The sequence below is a fragment of the Hoplias malabaricus genome, chromosome 16, assembly GCF_029633855.1.
Source record: "Hoplias malabaricus isolate fHopMal1 chromosome 16, fHopMal1.hap1, whole genome shotgun sequence".
NCBI classification, from domain to species: domain Eukaryota; kingdom Metazoa; phylum Chordata; class Actinopteri; order Characiformes; family Erythrinidae; genus Hoplias; species Hoplias malabaricus.
In genome coordinates, this window is record NC_089815.1 from 30,082,754 (window position 1) to 30,105,654 (window position 22,901).

The window sequence follows — 22,901 nt, forward strand, 5'->3', positions numbered from 1 at the left end:
GATCACCTGCAAATATCCCACTGTTTATTTCTGTTACAGTCAACTCAGCTGTAAGTTCTCGCTGCCCCCTGCTGGTCACAATAGATAACGAGCAAATGAATTTAATCCAACTCAGTATTAAACCCTGGTCTATTACCTCACACACCACGGGGCCAAAAGACCTTGTTCTTTATGATTTTATGGTTCTGTTTGTGGTTCTGTGGATTTGTATGTTGTATTTCTTCATGTTCCTCGGGTTCTGTTCTCTCTGGCTGTAAAGGGTCTGTGGTTTTGGTTCTTTAAGGTTCTGTTGCAGTTATATGAGGTTAATGGAGCACAGCAGGGTCAGGGTCAGAGCTGCGGTGCTGAGACAAACGGACACGGCCTGGTTGGGATCTGGGGCGAGTTCTAGATTGCAGTCTGTGTACGGGGGGATGCAGCCGGCGAAGGCCATGGCGTGAGCGACGTAGCTCTGCTCCTGAACTCCGTGGAAAATGTGAGACATCGGACCTTTCGCAAAAATGGCCACGTCCTCGGAACCGTGCGTCTCAGAGGAGAGAGGAACCGCAGACTGCTGCTTATAACCAGTTTCCGCTGGAGGTGGAGTTGGGTCCGGGAGGAAGGGAAGAAAGGAGATGGCCAGAGAGAAAAATGAAGAAAGAGATACTTGTGATTAATGACAATAAGTGAAATCATAACTATTTTTACATACTTTTGGTTTTCATCTGCATTACCATTTGTCACCACTGGATGGCGAAATCTACTGTGATAAATACTGTGATAATTCTGTCTGACCCTGCAGAAGCTGACCTTACCAAGCCCAAACCCTGCAGAAGCTGACCTTACCAAGCCCAAACCCTACAGAACCTGACCTTACAAGCCCAAACCCTACAGAACCTGACCTTACAAGCCCAAACCCCGCAGAACCTGACCTTACCAAGCCCAAACCCCGCAGAACCTGACCTTACCAAGCCCAAACCCCGCAGAACCTGACCTTACCAAGCCCAAACCCTGCAGAACCTGACCTTACCAAGCCCAAACCCTGCAGAACCTGACCTTACCAAGCCCAAACCCTGCAGAAGCTGACCTTACCAAGCCCAAACCCTGCAGAAGCTGACCTTACCAAGCCCAAACCCTGCAGAACCTGACCTTACCAAGCCCAAACCCTACAGAACCTGACCTTACCAAGCCCAAACCCTGCAGAACCTGACCTTACCAAGCCCAAACCCTGCAGAACCTGACCTTACCAAGCCCAAACCCTGCAGAAGCTGACCTTACCAAGCCCAAACCCTGCAGAAGCTGACCTTACCAAGCCCAAACCCTACAGAACCTGACCTTACCAAGCCCAAACCCTACAGAACCTGACCTTACCAAGCCCAAACCCTGCAGAAGCTGACCTTACCAAGCCCAAACCCTGCAGAAGCTGACCTTACCAAGCCCAAACCCTGCAGAACCTGACCTTACCAAGCCCAAACCCTACAGAACCTGACCTTACCAAGCCCAAACCCTGCAGAACCTGACCTTACCAAGCCCAAACCCTGCAGAACCTGACCTTACCAAGCCCAAACCCTGCAGAAGCTGACCTTACCAAGCCCAAACCCTGCAGAACCTGACCTTACCAAGCCCAAACCCTGCAGAACCTGACCTTACCAAGCCCAAACCCTGCAGAACCTGACCTTACCAAGCCCAAACCCTGCAGAAGCTGACCTTACCAAGCCCAAACCCTGCAGAAGCTGACCTTACCAAGCCCAAACCCTACAGAACCTGACCTTACCAAGCCCAAACCCTACAGAACCTGACCTTACCAAGCCCAAACCCTGCAGAACCTGACCTTACCAAGCCCAAACCCTGCAGAAGCTGACCTTACCAAGCCCAAACCCTGCAGAACCTGACCTTACCAAGCCCAAACCCTACAGAACCTGACCTTACAAGCCCAAACCCCGCAGAACCTGACCTTACCAAGCCCAAACCCTGCAGAACCTGACCTTACCAAGCCCAAACCCTGCAGAACCTGACCTTACCAAGCCCAAACCCCGCAGAACCTGACCTTACCAAGCCCAAACCCCGCAGGACCTGACCTTACCAAGCCCAAACCCTACAGAACCTGACCTTACCAAGCCCAAACCCCGCAGAACCTGACCTTACCAAGCCCAAACCCTGCAGAACCTGACCTTACCAAGCCCAAACCCCGCAGAACCTGACCTTACCAAGCCCAAACCCTGCAGAACCTGACCTTACCAAGCCCAAACCCTACAGAACCTGACCTTACCAAGCCCAAACCCTGCAGAACCTGACCTTACCAAGCCCAAACCCCGCAGAACCTGACCTTACCAAGCCCAAACCCTGCAGAACCTGACCTTACCAAGCCCAAACCCTGCAGAACCTGACCTTACCAAGCCCAAACCCTGCAGAACCTGACCTTACCAAGCCCAAACCCCGCAGAACCTGACCTTACCAAGCCCAAACCCCGCAGAACCTGACATTACAAGCCCAAACCCCGCAGAACCTGACCCTGCTGGGCCTGACAGAGTCAGAAAGTTGGAGGTAACGTACTAGTGATGTTGATGTTGATGTCTGGTCGGGTTCCGTTGACGATGGCGAAGCCGGGGCCGTTGCCGTACAGAGCCGTGGTGGAGGGTTTATTGTCAGTTCCGATTTTAGTGGAAAGTCCTGGGGGTGGGGGCAAAAAAAAACAAGACAGTTTTGTGTCCTTAAGGCCTTCGTCTCATCAGAGAACATCCTTAAAGCCACACTAGATAATATTTCTATATTAAAATTACATTTTCAAAAGCACTGTGATGATCCACTGAGCTGTAATAAGGAGAGTAGTGCCCCTGTCTTTGCTACTCAAGGCTCAGCACTGCAGAAAGTGCACTATGTTCATTTTGGAGGAGGATAAGAATCCACCAACCTTCCCTCTGTCTTGCCCTTGTTTTCAGGACAGTGCTGTTATTACTTAGTGTTGCTTAATAAAATGTAAAAATTAGCCATATATTTCCTAAAGATAGAACACACAGATAATTTACTTGGCACCTCCAGCTCCGGGGTTATACTGACCCCTAGTGGCTTGGATGTTTCAGAGATTCTGTACTAAACCTCTTTTAAACGTGTTTAAAAGCAGTTTCAGTCTCATGAGTGTCACACTTTATAAAAAAAACATAAAAAATAAATAATCTCTTTTATAAACTCTGTTACTCTCCTGCTGGTAAGAATGACAGACTGCACCTTTAAATAAGTGAAATCCAAGAATGCAAAGCTCACCTAACACTGGATTCCCCCTCGGGGAGTTGGAGCCGAAGGAGAAGACGTGCGAGTGGTCGGCAGTGACCACTGACAGTGTGTCCAGTTCACTGGTCAGTTCTGAGGCTCGAGTTATCGCTCGGTCGAACTCCACAGCTTCATGCAAAGCATGTTTCGCTTCGCTGTCATGGTGGCCATGATCTATTCTACCACTTACAGCCGGCAAGCACACACCCACACGCACACACACAGAGAGAGAGAGAAGCACTAGTCAAAAATATTATATACCTTACTGTGCAAAAGTCTTATGGTTATTCATTCAGTGTCTGTAACCCTTATCTAGTTCAGGGCGGCGATGGGTCTGGAGCCTACCCCAGAATTACTGGGTGCAAGCAGATAACACACCCTGGAGGTGGCGCCAGTCCTTTTAGGAAACCCACGCAGACACAGGGAGAACACACCACACTCCTCACAGACAGTCACCCGGAGGAAACCCATGCAGACACAGAGAGAAACCACCACACTCCTCACAGACAGCCACCCGGAGGAAACCCACACAGACACAGGGAGAACACACCACACTCCTCACAGACAGTCACCCGGAGGAAACCCACGCAGACACAGGGAGAACACTCCTCACAGACAGTCACCCAGAGGAAACCCACGCAGACACAGAGAGAACACACCACACTCCTCACAGACAGTCACCCGGAGGAAACCCAGGCAGACACAGGGAGAACACACCACACTCCTTACAGACAGTCACCCGGAGGAAACCCAGGCAGGAGGTCACATGACACTGATCTCAGCCATCAGTGTCAGCCTCACCTGATTACTGACTGCTCACTTGTGTTTGCTCTTTAAATATGGTGTGTTTGGGCCTATTTCTTTGCAAAGTATTGCCACAGAATTGCTGAGAATTGTACATCTCGTATCTTCACAGCATAGACAATAGCCTTCAGATGTCCCCAAAAATAAAAGTCTAAGGGGGTCAGATCGGGAGACCTTGGGGGCCATTCAACAGGCCCACGTCGACTTTCCAGGAAACTGTTCATCTAGGAATGCTCGGACGTGACACCCATAATGTGGTGGTGCACCATCTTGCTAGAAAAACTCAGGGAACGTGCCAGCTTCAGTGTATAAAGAGGGAAACACATCATCATGTAGCAATTTCGCATATCCAGTGGCCTTGAGGTTTCCACTGATGAAGAATGGTCCCACTATCTTTGTACCCCATATACCACACCATACCATCAAGACGTCCAGCACCTGAAACTACAGAGACTGGAAGCCTGTGCTAGCGTTTCTCCTGCGGTGTTGCTATCAGTGTGTGAAGAGTGGGAGAAGAGGGTTGCATTGACAATCCAACACAATGGGCAGCACTTTGAACACATTTTATAAGTGGTTGGAAACTTGTAAATAACCCATGAAAAAATAAATATACGTTAAAACTATTTTTAAAGCACACCATTGTTTTTCTTGTGAAATTCCCAATAAGTTTGATGTGTCACATGACCCTTTTCCCATTGAAAAAACAAGGTTGGATCCAAAATGGCCGACTTCAAAATGGCCACCATGGTCACCACCCATCTTGAAAAGCCCCCCCACCCTCCCATATACTAATGTGCCACAAACAAGAAGTTAATATCACCAACCATTCCCATTTTATTAAGGTGTATCCATATAAATGTCCCACCCTGTAGTTTATGACTGATGTAGTTCACTGTAGAGGGAGCGAGGAGCTGTGTGTGTACAGTGTAGTTTGTGACTGATGTAGTTCACTGTAGAGGGAGCGAGGAGCTGTGTGTGTACGGTGTAGTTTATGACTGATGTAGTTCACTGTAGAGAAAGCGAGGAGCTGTGTGTGTACAGTGTAGTTTGTGACTGATGTAGTTTACTGTAGAGGGAGTGAGGAGCTGTGTGTACAGTGTAGTTTATGACTGATGTAGTTCACTGTAGAGGGAGTGAGGAGCTGTGTGTGTACAGTGTAGTTTGTGACTGATGTAGTTCACAGTAGAGGGAGCGAGGAGCTGTGTGTGTACAGTGTAGTTTATGACCGATGTAGTTCACTGTAGAGGGAGCGAGGAGCCGTGTATGTACAGTGTAGTTTATGACTGATGTAGTTCACTGTAGAGGAAGCGAGGAGCCGTGTATGTACAGTGTAGTTTGTGACTGATGTAGTTCACTGTAGAGAGAGCGAGGAGCTGTGTGTGTAGAGTGTAGTTTATGACTGATGTAGTTCACTGTAGAGGGAGTGAGGAGCTGTGTGTACAGTGTAGTTTGTGACTGATGTAGTTCACTGTAGAGGGAGTGAGGAGCTGTGTGTGTACAGTGTAGTTTGTGACTGATGTAGTTCACTGTAGAGGGAGTGAGGAGCTGTGTGTGTACAGTGTAGTTTATGACTGATGTAGTTCACTGTAGAGGGAGCGAGGAGCCGTGTGTGTACAGTGTAGTTTGTGACTGATGTAGTTCACTGTAGAGGGAGTGAGGAGCCGTGTGTGTACAGTGTAGTTTGTGACTGATGTAGTTCACTGTAGAGAGAGCGAGGAGCCGTGTGTGTACAGTGTAGTTTGTGACTGATGTAGTTCACTGTAGAGGGAGCGAGGAGCCGTGTGTGTACAGTGTAGTTTATGACTGATGTAGTTCACTGTAGAGAGAGCGAGGAGCCGTGTGTGTACAGTGTAGTTTATGACTGATGTAGTTCACTGTAGAGAGAGCGAGGAGCCGTGTGTGTACAGTGTAGTTTGTGACTGATGTAGTTCACTGTAGAGGGAGCGAGGAGCCGTGTGTGTACAGTGTAGTTTATGACTGATGTAGTTCACTGTAGAGAGAGCGAGGAGCCGTGTGTGTACAGTGTAGTTTGTGACTGATGTAGTTCACTGTAGAGGGAGCGAGGAGCCGTGTGTGTACAGTGTAGTTTGTGACTGATGTAGTTCACTGTAGAGGGAGCGAGGAGCTGTGTGTGTACAGTGTAGTTTGTGACTGATGTAGTTCACTGTAGAGGGAGCGAGGAGCTGTGTGTGTACAGTGTAGTTTGTGACTGATGTAGTTCACTGTAGAGGGAGCGAGGAGCCGTGTGTGTACAGTGTAGTTTATGACTGATGTAGTTCACTGTAGAGGGAGCGAGGAGCCGTGTGTGTACAGTGTAGTTTGTGACTGATGTAGTTCACTGTAGAGGGAGTGAGGAGCCGTGTGTGTACAGTGTAGTTTGTGACTGATGTAGTTCACTGTAGAGAGAGCGAGGAGCCGTGTGTGTACAGTGTAGTTTGTGACTGATGTAGTTCACTGTAGAGGGAGCGAGGAGCCGTGTGTGTACAGTGTAGTTTGTGACTGATGTAGTTCACTGTAGAGGGAGCGAGGAGCCGTGTGTGTACAGTGTAGTTTGTGACTGATGTAGTTCACTGTAGAGGGAGCGAGGAGCTGTGTGTGTACAGTGTAGTTTGTGACTGATGTAGTTCACTGTAGAGGGAGCGAGGAGCCGTGTGTGTACAGTGTAGTTTATGACTGATGTAGTTCACTGTAGAGAGAGCGAGGAGCCGTGTGTGTACAGTGTAGTTTATGACTGATGTAGTTCACTGTAGAGGGAGTGAGGAGCTGTGTGTGTACAGTGTAGTTTGTGACTGATGTAGTTCACTGTAGAGGGAGTGAGGAGCTGTGTGTGTAGAGTGTAGTTTATGACTGATGTAGTTCACTGTAGAGGGAGTGAGGAGCTGTGTGTACAGTGTAGTTTATGACTGATGTAGTTCACTGTAGAGGGAGTGAGGAGCTGTGTGTACAGTGTAGTTTATGACTGATGTAGTTCACTGTAGAGGGAGTGAGGAGCTGTGTGTGTACAGTGTAGTTTGTGACTGATGTAGTTCACTGTAGAGGGAGCGAGGAGCTGTGTGTGTACAGTGTAGTTTATGACTGATGTAGTTCACTGTAGAGGGAGCGAGGAGCCGTGTGTGTACAGTGTAGTTTGTGACTGATGTAGTTCACTGTAGAGGGAGCGAGGAGCCGTGTGTGTACAGTGTAGTTTGTGACTGATGTAGTTCACTGTAGAGGGAGCGAGGAGCCGTGTGTGTACAGTGTAGTTTGTGACTGATGTAGTTCACTGTAGAGAGAGCGAGGAGCCGTGTGTGTACAGTGTAGTTTGTGACTGATGTAGTTCACTGTAGAGGGAGCGAGGAGCCGTGTGTGTACAGTGTAGTTTGTGACTGATGTAGTTCACTGTAGAGAGAGCGAGGAGCCGTGTGTGTACAGTGTAGTTTGTGACTGATGTAGTTCACTGTAGAGAGAGCGAGGAGCTGTGTGTGTACAGTGTAGTTTATGACTGATGTAGTTCACTGTGGAGAGAGAGCGAGGAGCCGTGTGTGTACAGTGTAGTTTGTGACTGATGTAGTTCACTGTAGAGGGAGCGAGGAGCCGTGTGTGTACAGTGTAGTTTGTGACTGATGTAGTTCACTGTAGAGGGAGCGAGGAGCTGTGTGTGTACAGTGTAGTTTGTGACTGATGTAGTTCACTGTAGAGGGAGCGAGGAGCCGTGTGTGTACAGTGTAGTTTGTGACTGATGTAGTTCACTGTAGAGAGAGCGAGGAGCCGTGTGTGTACAGTGTAGTTTATGACTGATGTAGTTCACTGTAGAGGGAGCGAGGAGCTGTGTGTGTACAGTGTAGTTTGTGACTGATGTAGTTCACTGTAGAGGGAGCGAGGAGCTGTGTGTGTACAGTGTAGTTTATGACTGATGTAGTTCACTGTAGAGAGAGCGAGGAGCTGTGTGTGTACAGTGTAGTTTATGACTGATGTAGTTCACTGTAGAGGGAGTGAGGAGCTGTGTGTGTACAGTGTAGTTTGTGACTGATGTAGTTCACTGTAGAGGGAGTGAGGAGCTGTGTGTGTACAGTGTAGTTTGTGACTGATGTAGTTCACTGTAGAGAGAGCGAGGAGCCGTGTGTGTACAGTGTAGTTTATGACTGATGTAGTTCACTGTGGAGAGAGAGCGAGGAGCCGTGTGTGTACAGTGTAGTTTGTGACTGATGTAGTTCACTGTAGAGGGAGCGAGGAGCCGTGTGTGTACAGTGTAGTTTGTGACTGATGTAGTTCACTGTAGAGGGAGTGAGGAGCTGTGTGTGTAGAGTGTAGTTTATGACTGATGTAGTTCACTGTAGAGGGAGTGAGGAGCTGTGTGTACAGTGTAGTTTATGACTGATGTAGTTCACTGTAGAGGGAGTGAGGAGCTGTGTGTACAGTGTAGTTTATGACTGATGTAGTTCACTGTAGAGGGAGTGAGGAGCTGTGTGTGTACAGTGTAGTTTGTGACTGATGTAGTTCACTGTAGAGGGAGCGAGGAGCTGTGTGTGTACAGTGTAGTTTATGACTGATGTAGTTCACTGTAGAGGGAGCGAGGAGCCGTGTGTGTACAGTGTAGTTTGTGACTGATGTAGTTCACTGTAGAGGGAGCGAGGAGCCGTGTGTGTACAGTGTAGTTTATGACTGATGTAGTTCACTGTAGAGGGAGCGAGGAGCTGTGTGTGTACAGTGTAGTTTGTGACTGATGTAGTTCACTGTAGAGGGAGCGAGGAGCCGTGTGTGTACAGTGTAGTTTATGACTGATGTAGTTCACTGTAGAGAGAGCGAGGAGCCGTGTGTGTACAGTGTAGTTTGTGACTGATGTAGTTCACTGTAGAGGGAGTGAGGAGCTGTGTGTGTACAGTGTAGTTTGTGACTGATGTAGTTCACTGTAGAGGGAGTGAGGAGCTGTGTGTGTAGAGTGTAGTTTATGACTGATGTAGTTCACTGTAGAGGGAGTGAGGAGCTGTGTGTACAGTGTAGTTTATGACTGATGTAGTTCACTGTAGAGGGAGTGAGGAGCTGTGTGTACAGTGTAGTTTATGACTGATGTAGTTCACTGTAGAGGGAGTGAGGAGCTGTGTGTGTACAGTGTAGTTTGTGACTGATGTAGTTCACTGTAGAGGGAGCGAGGAGCTGTGTGTGTACAGTGTAGTTTATGACTGATGTAGTTCACTGTAGAGGGAGCGAGGAGCCGTGTGTGTACAGTGTAGTTTGTGACTGATGTAGTTCACTGTAGAGGGAGCGAGGAGCCGTGTGTGTACAGTGTAGTTTGTGACTGATGTAGTTCACTGTAGAGGGAGCGAGGAGCCGTGTGTGTACAGTGTAGTTTGTGACTGATGTAGTTCACTGTAGAGAGAGCGAGGAGCCGTGTGTGTACAGTGTAGTTTGTGACTGATGTAGTTCACTGTAGAGGGAGCGAGGAGCCGTGTGTGTACAGTGTAGTTTGTGACTGATGTAGTTCACTGTAGAGAGAGCGAGGAGCCGTGTGTGTACAGTGTAGTTTGTGACTGATGTAGTTCACTGTAGAGAGAGCGAGGAGCTGTGTGTGTACAGTGTAGTTTATGACTGATGTAGTTCACTGTGGAGAGAGAGCGAGGAGCCGTGTGTGTACAGTGTAGTTTGTGACTGATGTAGTTCACTGTAGAGGGAGCGAGGAGCCGTGTGTGTACAGTGTAGTTTGTGACTGATGTAGTTCACTGTAGAGGGAGCGAGGAGCTGTGTGTGTACAGTGTAGTTTGTGACTGATGTAGTTCACTGTAGAGGGAGCGAGGAGCTGTGTGTGTACAGTGTAGTTTGTGACTGATGTAGTTCACTGTAGAGAGAGCGAGGAGCCGTGTGTGTACAGTGTAGTTTATGACTGATGTAGTTCACTGTAGAGGGAGCGAGGAGCTGTGTGTGTACAGTGTAGTTTGTGACTGATGTAGTTCACTGTAGAGGGAGCGAGGAGCTGTGTGTGTACAGTGTAGTTTATGACTGATGTAGTTCACTGTAGAGAGAGCGAGGAGCTGTGTGTGTACAGTGTAGTTTATGACTGATGTAGTTCACTGTAGAGGGAGTGAGGAGCTGTGTGTGTACAGTGTAGTTTGTGACTGATGTAGTTCACTGTAGAGGGAGTGAGGAGCTGTGTGTGTACAGTGTAGTTTGTGACTGATGTAGTTCACTGTAGAGAGAGCGAGGAGCCGTGTGTGTACAGTGTAGTTTATGACTGATGTAGTTCACTGTGGAGAGAGAGCGAGGAGCCGTGTGTGTACAGTGTAGTTTGTGACTGATGTAGTTCACTGTAGAGGGAGCGAGGAGCCGTGTGTGTACAGTGTAGTTTGTGACTGATGTAGTTCACTGTAGAGGGAGTGAGGAGCTGTGTGTGTAGAGTGTAGTTTATGACTGATGTAGTTCACTGTAGAGGGAGTGAGGAGCTGTGTGTACAGTGTAGTTTATGACTGATGTAGTTCACTGTAGAGGGAGTGAGGAGCTGTGTGTACAGTGTAGTTTATGACTGATGTAGTTCACTGTAGAGGGAGTGAGGAGCTGTGTGTGTACAGTGTAGTTTGTGACTGATGTAGTTCACTGTAGAGGGAGCGAGGAGCTGTGTGTGTACAGTGTAGTTTATGACTGATGTAGTTCACTGTAGAGGGAGCGAGGAGCCGTGTGTGTACAGTGTAGTTTGTGACTGATGTAGTTCACTGTAGAGGGAGCGAGGAGCCGTGTGTGTACAGTGTAGTTTGTGACTGATGTAGTTCACTGTAGAGGGAGCGAGGAGCCGTGTGTGTACAGTGTAGTTTGTGACTGATGTAGTTCACTGTAGAGAGAGCGAGGAGCCGTGTGTGTACAGTGTAGTTTGTGACTGATGTAGTTCACTGTAGAGGGAGCGAGGAGCCGTGTGTGTACAGTGTAGTTTGTGACTGATGTAGTTCACTGTAGAGAGAGCGAGGAGCCGTGTGTGTACAGTGTAGTTTGTGACTGATGTAGTTCACTGTAGAGAGAGCGAGGAGCTGTGTGTGTACAGTGTAGTTTATGACTGATGTAGTTCACTGTGGAGAGAGAGCGAGGAGCCGTGTGTGTACAGTGTAGTTTGTGACTGATGTAGTTCACTGTAGAGGGAGCGAGGAGCTGTGTGTGTACAGTGTAGTTTGTGACTGATGTAGTTCACTGTAGAGGGAGCGAGGAGCTGTGTGTGTACAGTGTAGTTTGTGACTGATGTAGTTCACTGTAGAGAGAGCGAGGAGCCGTGTGTGTACAGTGTAGTTTATGACTGATGTAGTTCACTGTAGAGGGAGCGAGGAGCTGTGTGTGTACAGTGTAGTTTGTGACTGATGTAGTTCACTGTAGAGGGAGCGAGGAGCTGTGTGTGTACAGTGTAGTTTATGACTGATGTAGTTCACTGTAGAGAGAGCGAGGAGCTGTGTGTGTACAGTGTAGTTTATGACTGATGTAGTTCACTGTAGAGGGAGTGAGGAGCTGTGTGTGTACAGTGTAGTTTGTGACTGATGTAGTTCACTGTAGAGGGAGTGAGGAGCAGTTTTCTTTAAATCTCCATCTTGGACAGGGCCTGAGACTCTCCTGAAAGATTAGCTTTACACTAACTGTAGAAGAATATTGCTGTGAGGGTTTGATGGCAGCCACATTAATATTAAGGAGTGTGAACCTGGACTAATCACCCGCACCAAGCCCTGACACTCACTGATGAATATGTAAAGGCTGAATGCCATCAGATCCTCACAGCTATGTTCTGTAGAGAGTAGAACCTGTTCCTGCAGTGAAGAGAGGAACACGCTCCTGACTGAGTGCGTGTTTGTACTTATCTTCTACAAACAGGTAGAACCCGTTGGGGTTTTTGCTGAGGATCTTTATGGCCTTCTCCATCATCTCTGTCAGGGAGGGGTCAGTGCTTTTGTTTCTCATCAGTTCATAGCGGGTGTCCGCCGGCTCAAACAGACCTTAACACAAAGAAATGGCGCCGTAAGATTAAACCGACCTCTCTGTTTCTCCACTCTCTCAGCTCCACTCTGTCATTCCACAGTTACACACAGTACTCCTTCTGTTTCTCTGCATACTTTGTTACCCCCCTCTCCCCCTGTTCCTCAGCGCTCAGGACCCCCACAGAGCAGGTGTGATGTGGTGGTGGATCATTCTCAGCGCTGCAGTGACACTGATGTGGTGGTGGTGTGTTAGTGTGTGTTGTGCTGGTGTAGAGTGGATCAGACACAGCAGTGCTGCTGGAGTTTTTAAACCGTGTCCACTCTCTGTCCACTCTGTGAGACACTCCTCCCTCGTTGGTCCACCTTGTAGATGTAAAGTCAGAGACAGTAGCTCATCTGTCGCTGCACAGTGTGTGTCGCTCGTCCTCTAGTCCTTCATCAGTGACACAGGACGCTGTCGGCTGGATGTTTTTGGTCGGTGGACTGTTCTCAGTCCAGACACTGAGGGGTTTAAACTCCAGCAGCACTGCTGTGTCTGATCCACTCTACACCAGCACAACACACACTAACACACCACCACCACGTCAGTGTCACTGCAGCGCTGAGAATGATCCACCACCACATCACACCTGCTCTGTGGGGGTCCTGAGGAACAGGGGGGAAGGGGGCTAACAAATATGCAGAGTCACAGAGGAGCTACAGTCTGTAAGTGTAGAACCAAAAATTCAAAAATTGGAGCATTGTTATAAAAAAAAAAACATATAATAAAATTACCCATTAAATAATCTGTGTTTTTATCGTCCACAGCCTGCAGCTCAGCTTTGTTCCACACGTATTTGGCGTTCTAGAGAAACAGGTTTACAGTAAATAAAGGATAAGTTTTCCATAAAATTAATAATGTCCATAAACTTTAAGTAGGAATATGATGCAAGTAAAACCAGAGCTTACTTTTCTGTTTGTGAGCCACACATCAACGAGGTTGGTATTATCCAGACGTTCTCCAGTTTCCGCAGGATACTCGGGGTCAGCAGTGTTTTTAGGAAACATGTACTTCCTCCCACCGCCTAAAATCACCTACAAGAAGACCAGGATTAAAACAGCGAGGGGGTTATTTATTCACATCGGCAGATGATCTTATCCACAGTGGCTTATAGAATAATCCTGTCAAAGGGTAAACGTCTTGCCCAAGTGAATGATCTTACGTTAATGTCGGTGTTGTTTACGAGTCATGAGTGATCTTAAGTTAATGTCAGTGTTGTTTACAAATCATGAATGATCTTAGGTTAATGTCTGTGTTGTGTGCGAGTCGTGAATGATCTTACGTTAATGTCGGTATTGCGTACGAGTCGTGAATGATTTTACGTTAATGTCTGTGTTGTTTACGAATCGTGTATGATGGTACATTAATGTCGGTGTTGTGTGTGAGTCGTGCATGATGGTACGTTAATGTCGGTGTCGTGTGCGAGTCGTGTATGATGGTACATTAATGTCGGTGTTGTGTGTGAGTCGTGCATGATGGTACGTTAATGTCGGTGTCGTGTGCGAGTCGTGAATGATGGTACGTTAATGTCGGTGTTGTTTACGAGTCATGAATGATGGTACGTTAATTTCAGTGTTGTGGCGTGAGTCGTGAATGATCTTATGTTAATGTCAGTGTTGTGTACGAGTCGTGAATGATCTTACGTTAATGTCGGTATTGTGTACGAGTCGTGAATGATCTTACGTTAATGTCGGTATTGTGTATGAGTCGTGAATGATCTTACGTTAATGTCGGTATTGTGTACGAGTCGTGAATGATCTTACGTTAATGTCGGTATTGTGTACGAGTCGTGAATGATCTTACGTTAATGTCTGTGTTGTGTGTGAGTCGTGAATGATCTTACATTAATGCTGGTTTTGTTTACGAGTCGTGAATGATCTTACGTTAATGTCGATGTTGTGTATGAGTCGTGAATGATCTTTGGTTAATGTCGGTGTTGTTTACAAGTCGTTAATGATCTTACGTTAATGTCGGTGTTGTTTGCGAGTCGTGAATGATCTTATGTTAATGTCTGTGTTGTGTATGAGTCGTGAATGATCTTACGTTAATGTCTGTGTTTTGTATGAGTCGTGAATGATCTTACGTTAATGTCTGTTTTGTGTACGAGTCGTGAATGATCTTACGTTAATGTCGGTATTGTGTACGAGTCGTGAATGATCTTACGTTAATATCGGTATTGCGTACGAGTCGTGAATGATTTTATGTTAATGTCTGTGTTGTTTACGAATCGTGTATGATGGTACATTAATGTCGGTGTTGTGTGTGAGTCGTGCATGATGGTACGTTAATGTTGGTGTTGTGTACGAGTCGTGAATGCTCTTACGTTAATATCGGTGTTGTGTACGAGTTGGTAAGCGATATCTTTGCAGCCCTCGTTCACAGCACTGGCCGATAGCCTTGCGTCGCTGTACCAGTCTCTCTCGGAGATGTGGGCGTAGTTTCCCGCTGGTGAGGCATGCTGCACTCTGGTAGTAGTCACAATGCCAACAGACTTCCCTGAAGGACAAAATATATTCCATATTGTCTTATAGTTGTTGCATCCTGTAGGGGGCACTGTACTGAGTCTCTGTTTCTGTGTAGGATTGAGTAGGGTTGTGTAGTGTAATTCTGTGTGATTCCTGAAGGTGGTGTTGTACCTATGCTCCTGGCTCTGTGTAGGACAGAGTACACGTCGTTTCCTGCCTGACTCCTGCAGTTTGCGCGGCGTGCGGTGGCACTGAGGCCCAGCGTGCCGTAATTGGCCTTCACTCCACAGAGGTACGCTGTCGCCGTGCCGGCGCTGTCCGGCATCTGCTGATCCACATTGTACGTCTGCACAGAGACGGGTCAAAATAACAGAAACATCAGTGACATAAGCGGTTATTATCTACTAATAATTGACTGAGGAATGACGAGCGGTGACCAGTGACAGGGTCATGGGTCAGAGCTTCATCGCTGTGCGGCACACTGCACCTGCACGAATCTGCACACTTCACCTGGCAGTGGTTTTAATCCTGTGGCTGACTGGTGTAAATTTAAACCATGCACTGTCTTCAGGTGGTTGTTATGGAAACCCTGAAGGGCATAATATAAGAGACTAAGTTCCACATTATTTTTTGTTTTTCCGCCTGTTACACACACCAAAAACAGAATTTCTAGCATCACTTCATCACTAGTTTAAAATGTTGTTTTTAAAAGCTAACACTGAACACTAGTCTGTTATACCAGTTTTGTCCAGCAGGAGAGACACATTGTTCACTCATTCATTTATTCATTGTCTGTAATCCTTATCCAGTTCAGGGCGGCGATGGGTCCGGAACCATTGGGTGCAAGGTAGGAACACAACCTGCAGGGGGCGACAGTCCTTCACAGGGCAACACACACTCACTCACACACTCACACCTACGGATACTTTTAAGTCTCCAATCCACCTACCAACGTATGTTTTTGGAGCGTGGGAGGAAACCTGAGCACCCGGAGGAAACCCAGTTCATTCATTCATTCATTGTCTGTAACCCTTATCCAATTCAGGGTCGCGGTGGGTCCAGAGCCTACCTGGAATCATTGGGCGCAAGGCGGGAATACACCCTGGAGGGGGCGCCAGTCCTTCACAGGGCAACACAGACACACACACATTCACTCACACACTTACACCTATGGACACTTTTAAGTCTCCAATCCACCTACCAATGTGTGTTTTTGGACTGTGGGAGGAAACCGGAGCACCCGGAGGAAACCCAGTTCAGTTGTTCTTAATTGTTTATCTTTTATATATTCATAATTAAGAACAGCTGAACCATGTGCACCATGACCCTGAAGTGGATAAGCGGTTACAGACAATGAATGAATGAGTGAATGAACAATGTCTCTCCTGTTGCAGTATGACCGCCCATTTGCTTGTGTTTCTGCTATGGGGACTCTACTGAGTGGGAGTGCTCCCCTGCTGGTCAAAGCTGGATTGGCATGCTAACTTTTAGCACCTAGCTCCTTGAAACTTTTATCGCTGTTTCACCTGTTGTCAAGTCAAAACTGCATGACATGCTAAATGTTAGCCGTTATTATTTATTTATTTATTTATTTATTTAACCCTTCTTGCTCATCTCACTAGTAGAAAAAAATTGAGAAGTTACTTAAGCTTTTTATGGCTAAGAATTTATAATTAATGCAATAAATCATTTTTTCAACTGTTTATGGTGTGTATAACAGGCAGAAAAAATAAATGTAGAAATTTGTGCCAGAAACATACTTTTTTTTTTTTCCATTGTGCCCTTCAGGGCTTCCGTAGTTTGTACCTGTACCTTTGGAGGTTTATCAGCTTTATAAATACAGAACTCCTGGGAGGGTGGAGACCCCAAACCCTGAGGTGAAGACATTGAGCACCTTGGATAAAGCGAGGTGAGGGAATGTCTCCATGGTGAGACGGGACTCCTCTCCGTTTTTTCCGGACAGCTGTCCTTTAAGGATCCGCGCTGCCGTCACGGTGCTGACGCCCATTCCTGAAAACACAGTCACACAGCTCTCAGGAGAAAGATAACAGAGTTTTACTGGGAGCAATTACCAGAGCGGAAAGATCATTAATACATTACACACCACTGTAAAACTAATCATGGAAACAGACTCCTCAAATCATCTCTCTCTCTCTCTCACACACACACACACTCACACACACACACACACGATTTGGGCTCTTTTATATCAGCCAAAGAACATTTCCTATCTAATCATTAAGTGTTTGATTTATTTTCCAGAGCCTTGTTTCCAGTTTCTTCAAGAAATCAGCCACCACAACGTTACAGTTCAGTCTTAGAGGCTGTCTGCGTTTTCTTTTATTTGTACAAATAAGTTTTAAAGCTTCATATTTAATAATAAAGTGTAATATTTAAGTGTAATTTAATATTCAAACACCTACAAAACAGCAGGAGAATGCTTGAATTCTGAATTACAATTTTACTCAAAAATGTTTTAAAACTGATCTGAACACATAGTAATTCAGCCCTAAATCTGAGCTGCAGAGTGGTGCGGCAGGAATGAGGATTAAAGAATGACAAGGCAGTGAAGGAAATGGCGATGGAGCTGAGGAGATGGAGTTGCGGAGAAACTCCTGCGCTCACTGACGGTCTGCAGCAGACGAGCAGAGGTAAGAGTTTTCCTGAAAGACAGAGGACAGAAATTTCTCACCATCTCCGAGGAACAGTATGAGGTTTTTGGCGCGGTGGGCGATGGGTTTCAGAGACAGCGCAGTGTTCAGAGCTTCTTTTCCTTTGTTGTTCCAGAACTGAGGATTCTCTTCTTCAGCTAAACACCAACAAACAGCACAGAATTACTCATACACCCTCAAAAAACACAGAGAGAGAGAACACACCACACTCCTCACAGACAGTCACCCGGAGGAAACCCACGCAGACACAGAGAGAACACACCACACTCCTCACAGACAGTCACCCGGAGGAAACCCACGCAGACACAGGGAGAACACACCACACTCCTCACAGACAGTCACCCGGAGGAAACCCACGCAGACACAGAGAGAACACACTACACTCCTCACAGACAGTCACCCGGAGGAAACCCACGCAGACACAGGGAGAACACACCACACTCCTCACAGACAGTCACCCGGAGGAAACCCACGCAGACACAGAGAGAACACACCACACTCCTCACAGACAGTCACCCGGAGGAAACCCACGCAGACACAGAGAGAACACACCACACTCCTCACAGACAGTCACCCGGAGGAAACCCACGCAGACACAGGGAGAACACACCACACTCCTCACAGACAGTCACCCGGAGGAAACCCACGCAGACACAGGGAGAACACACCACACTCCTCACAGACAGTCACCCGGAGGAAACCCACGCAGAAACAGGGAGAACACACCACACTCCTCACAGACAGTCACCCGGAGGAAACCCACGCAGACACAGGGAGAACACACCACACTCCTCACAGACAGTCACCCGGAGGATACCCACAGAGACACAGAGAGAACACTGTGCAAAATGCATCAGCAAATAACCCAGCGGTTAAAGAACAATGTTCCTCAAAGAGCAATTCCAAAGGTTTTTGCTTTTACCTTCTCCAGTGAATCTAAAGCTTCAGGGAACTCAAGAGAAATCTGTGTGTGTAGGGAACGTGTACGAGCCCAGGCTACACCACAGGCCAACACTAGGGGGTCTAAGATCGTGTGGCCAGACGTCCTCTTTTTGCCAGACGTCCTCTTTTCAGGACCTAAAAAATGCGTCCGGCCGGGATTCCAAAATTGTCCGGGATTTTGCCGTCCACTGTCTTCCCCTGTTTCCAAATCTTAAAAAAGCCCTAATACTTTTCTTGAAGCGTGCACTTCGATGACATATGATGACGTTCTTTTAAAACAAAAGGGAGCAAAAGGGGCGCGCGGGGATCAAGTGTTCAAGGGGTCGGAGGTCAGAGCAGAAATGGGACACACTTCGCTGTGCCCACCTCCTTGTGCTTACATCACTTTCATCCGAGCTCCACTCCACATCAGTGTTTTACCGGAGCCTCAAACAGCAATGCGTTGAAAGTTGTTAAGGTCATTTATCATAGTCTCTTCATTGTATTTGGAAGAGTTTCTATGTCACACGAGTCTTTCACTTTCTGCTCTGTATTGTAAAAAAACGGAAAGACGTCACTTCTGTCCCTATAACGACACAAATACACGGACACATACCTGACCGTAGTAAACATTTAGCCGTTGATTCAACGTTGAAATAACGTAATGACTGCTGTCTAATCAACGTTCTCTTAAGGTTGAAAATGAAAGTTTAAAAGACGTCCAAACACAGACATTGAAAAGACGGCTATTAGACGTATTTTGGACGTCCATTGACGTTATTAATTGGTCCCGAAATAAATTCCTTGTATAAAACGCATTTTGGACGTCCACTGACGTTATCGATTGGTCACCACTTAACTAACTTATTAAGATGGATTTTGGACGTCCATTGACCTTTAAAATATGTCCTTGACGGACAGACTACTTTTAGATCTATTTTGAACGTCCAGGGACGTTCCTTGTTTACTGGGGTGCTTGCTTTTAGTAACGTTTAAAAAGCACGGTTAAAAGTTAAACTCGCCAGTTTCTGTCATGATCCTGAGTTTTCTGGTGTAAATAAGTCGCTTTAATTCAGGACTTCAGTTTGAAGTGTGGTATGAACAGGATATAACAGGTCTTAATGATAATAAATGGTCAAGAAATTACAAAAATAGTATTTTCTTATTTTTGCTTAGGGCCTAATGTTGAATGGAAAGGAACCTGTCCAAAAAGGTGTTTGTTATTTATCTTGTTAAAGAGTATCTGTTTATGTATAAATTACAGCAGAATAGTTGCATGGTCATGGAAGCATTTGTGCTGCCACCCTGCCCCAAGAGTCCTCTTTTTTGAAAACTCAGATATGGTCACCCTGGCCTAGGCAATGCACTGGAATAACAGACATCACCAGCTCTCAGAACTCCATTTCCCAGACTCCCCAGCACTAATCCCCAATCAGAGCTGACTGGACTCACCTGGTAGACCTCTGTATAAAAGACCATTCAACCGGAGGTTCAGCGTCACACCTTTTTTGAGGAGTGACTGGTATGGTATTTATAAAAAAAAAAAAAAAAAAAAAAAAGTGGGGCTGAGTTTTGTTTGTGGGAGAAGTTGTGATTGGTTTGAGTGCACGGCTTTGGTGTCCCCTTCTGTTTGACCCTTTTGTGTTCCTGCCCTTTTTCCTTGGTTTTTAAGAAGTGTAATTCCAGTCCTCACCACTAACTCTCTGTGGCGTAGCTGTAACACACCGTCCTACGGTGCTGGATGTTACAGTTTCACATTCAGCTAAAGGTGACACAAACACACTTCAACACTTCTTTAAGCGACCCACTTTCAGAAAATAACCAACATCTGTGTTATAAATCATCACATTTCTGAGCTGAACGTTAGCCTTTCACCCTCTGTCTTCTATAGTCATCAGTTATTACTATGTCCACAATCGCCCATTACATTTTACAGCACAAAGCAGAAGCCACATATCAACTACACCCAGAAATATCCAGCATCTCTCAACACAAGCTCATTCAAAATGCTCCAGTGTGTTCCCACTAGGTCACATGCTCAGTTTGCTAATCGTAATGGATGCTGTGTTTCACAGGTTTAAAAAAAAAAACAAGGATGACTGAGGTTCCTACCAACAATCACAATCAGTATCATCACAACTGAATTACTGATTAATTCATCTGTGCCAGGACCATGCATTAACACTAACAGATCCTCTACCAGCAATTTATAGCAACGTATGCTGCCTTCTAGACAACGTCTTCTTCATGGACATCCATGCTTATTTCAGCATGACATTGCCACGACATGTTCGAGTCACACACTTCAGGTCTTAAAGCAAGCCAAAATGGTTTGATGCGTTGAAGCATTTTAAACACATCTTAACTACGCCACCTGCTGTTCAAACACAAATACTACACTACAATGGCCTGATTCCCTTGTGTTGATCATAAGCTTTGTTTGAAATGCTCCTGACGGCACGGTGGTCCCTAGGAATCACTCTCAGCTCTGTTCCTATTGGACAGGCTTGACGTTGGACTAAGGTTAGCTGGTTAACTGAGAAATCCTGCTTTGTGGAATAGCCCCCAGCTCTCTAAGAAAACAAATGATTACAAATAGTTAATAAATATGGATTAAAAGTTAAAGTGGTCAGCCTTCTCCGTCCCAGTTACTTCAGCCTTATGGGGTCAATAGGGGACACCAAGCAGGATTTATCTACTGGTTAAATGTTGACTCCACATGTGGATGCCCTCCAGGGTCGGTGACAGATCCAGGACGGGTTAAACACAGGGCAGACACAGGAAGCCCACCTGAAAACACAACCTCTCTCTAAATTACACCCCTGACTCTCTGGGACCTTGTGGACCCCCTGTAGAGAGGTACACAGCTGACCACATTTATCACATACACACAGCCCTCCTGGGTCCCACTAACAGCCCATAGACCAACCCCCCAGAGCCTTTGTTTATGTTTATCCTGAGCCCATGACTCTGAGGTCTAAAGTTTTTTGATGACAATTTATGAATGAGCATAATTTAATTTTATATTTAACTTACAACAAAAACAATGAAACACATTTGTTTCATATACAGTTCATATTTAGAAAAGAGAATATTTTAATATACTTTTTGTGATGTTTTCACTTTAATATAAATCAGATTTAGTTCATAAAACCACTACTGTCTGATTCTTTAACATTTTCACACTTGTTTTCAAGCTAATGGTGATATTATATTAATTATTATTCAGTATCCACTATGAGGTATTGACTTATATGGTACACACTATGAATTATATACACAACATTGATTGTGAAATATTCAGTGTAGGAATTCATAACTTATTTGGCATTTATTTAAAAAAAGAAATCTGTTTATTAATAATAAATAAACACAAATGAATGATAATCTAATAGAAGGAGAAGGAGCCTCACCTGGTGCAGCAGAGAAACAGCGGTTAATGCACAGTATCACTAATATTCCAGTGGTCAGGGAGGTTAGTTTGGCCATGGTGTGGACACCTGGACGCAGGTAACGCAGGTAAACCCAGCTCCTTGATACACACCCGTTTATAACCAGCTCTCAGGTCAAAGATCATCAGATATTCCCTCAGGGACGACAGTCTGCTTTTATTACTGCGCTATCACTGATTTCATCACTTATTCATCACTTATTCATCATTAAACATGCTCACACTGCACTGTGCCCTTCCTTCAGTGCAGTCATTAATCACCAACTCATCATTAACTCATTAATCATTAATATTTATGTTGTAGTTTTAATATCAGTCGTCGGATTATGATCATGTCGGTGCACGGCTACTGTTTATTACTCTTTTTCTTAAATTAATAATGTTCGTACATGTCATTTTAATATAGTTTAAATGCAGACCCTTCCCAATGCCAAGAGTCCACCAGAGAGGTGTAAAGACTCGGAGAGTGAAGCAGCCGCTGTGTTCTCTGGGGCGATGGAGGTCTGTTCCGTGATGTTTGTGATCCAGAGCTAATCATACAGCGTCAGCGCCTGACCTCACTGATGTTTAGGTGAAAGCTGAATGCCATCAGATCTTCACAGCAATGGTCTGATGTCTACCGCAGCCAAGAGGAGTGCAGTCCTGAGCTCTGAGACCTGAGCAGGTGATGCGTGTGGCTGGGTTTATGAGCTCCACAGTGAGGACGGTGATGAGGTGGAGGAGATGAGGCTGTATCTGATCTGTGCCTCTGATAATGGTGTTTAATACTTGATCCACCCAGAAATAAAGCTATAAACACATTAAACAAGAACTGCATAGCAGCGTCACTGCGAAACATCACTGCACAGTCACTGCAAGATCTCTTATCAGTGAAGAACCTCTGTTAAATGATACTTTGAATTCTCCTCACTGGGAGTTTGTTGTAAACATGATATGGAAATATTTCTCTTCACTCTTAAACATAAAGGTGGTCCAAAAGTTATTTGCGCAATGCCATAAAAGAACCATTTCTGTGTAAGAAATGCAAATGTGAAGAAACTAAAGGTTTAAAAATCCATCATTACCCATTTAAACATATCGGCAAAAATGATTCTTTATGGAATCAACAGTGGTTCTTCTATGGCATCCCTCAAAGAACCTTTTTGTAGCACCTTTATTTTTAAGAGTGCAGTTTAAAGTTATATCTTTTCATTCATTCATTGTCTGTGACCCTTCTCCAGTTCAGGGCGGCGGTGGGTCCAGAGACTACCCAGAATCACTGGGCACAAGGCAGGAACACACCCTGGAGGGGGCGCCAGTCCTTCACAGGGCAACACACACTCACACATTCACTTACACACTTACACCTACGGACACTTTTGAGTCTCCAATCCACTTATCAACGTG

General features: G+C 45.9%; 1 protein-coding gene across 1 annotated transcript; it reads right to left on the bottom strand.

Annotated features, from left to right (window-relative positions):
- Positions 1-67: 67 nt before the first annotated feature.
- On the bottom strand, positions 68-22,591 carry LOC136671403 (alkaline phosphatase-like). The gene is made up of 12 exons (XM_066647067.1): positions 22,580-22,591; positions 22,136-22,304; positions 17,164-17,280; positions 16,366-16,481; positions 14,643-14,817; positions 14,330-14,502; positions 12,915-13,040; positions 12,741-12,810; positions 11,846-11,984; positions 3,241-3,431; positions 2,533-2,649; positions 68-573 (listed from the first exon to the last, which is right to left on the bottom strand). Exons 1-12 carry the CDS (start codon positions 22,589-22,591, stop codon positions 296-298), a joined length of 1,683 nt encoding a protein of 560 aa, XP_066503164.1. The 3' UTR covers positions 68-295.
- Between the last annotated feature and the right edge of the window lie 310 nt (positions 22,592-22,901).

Excerpts from the sequence above, each read along its gene's own strand:
- LOC136671403 (XM_066647067.1), bottom strand. Across the intron at positions 3,432-11,845 it reads TACCTGTTTGTAGAAGATAA|TGGTAGAATAGATCATGGCC; the intron begins GTACAAACACGC and ends GCCGGCTGTAAG. Across the intron at positions 2,650-3,240 it reads GAGGGGGAATCCAGTGTTAG|GACTTTCCACTAAAATCGGA; the intron begins GTGAGCTTTGCA and ends CCCCACCCCCAG.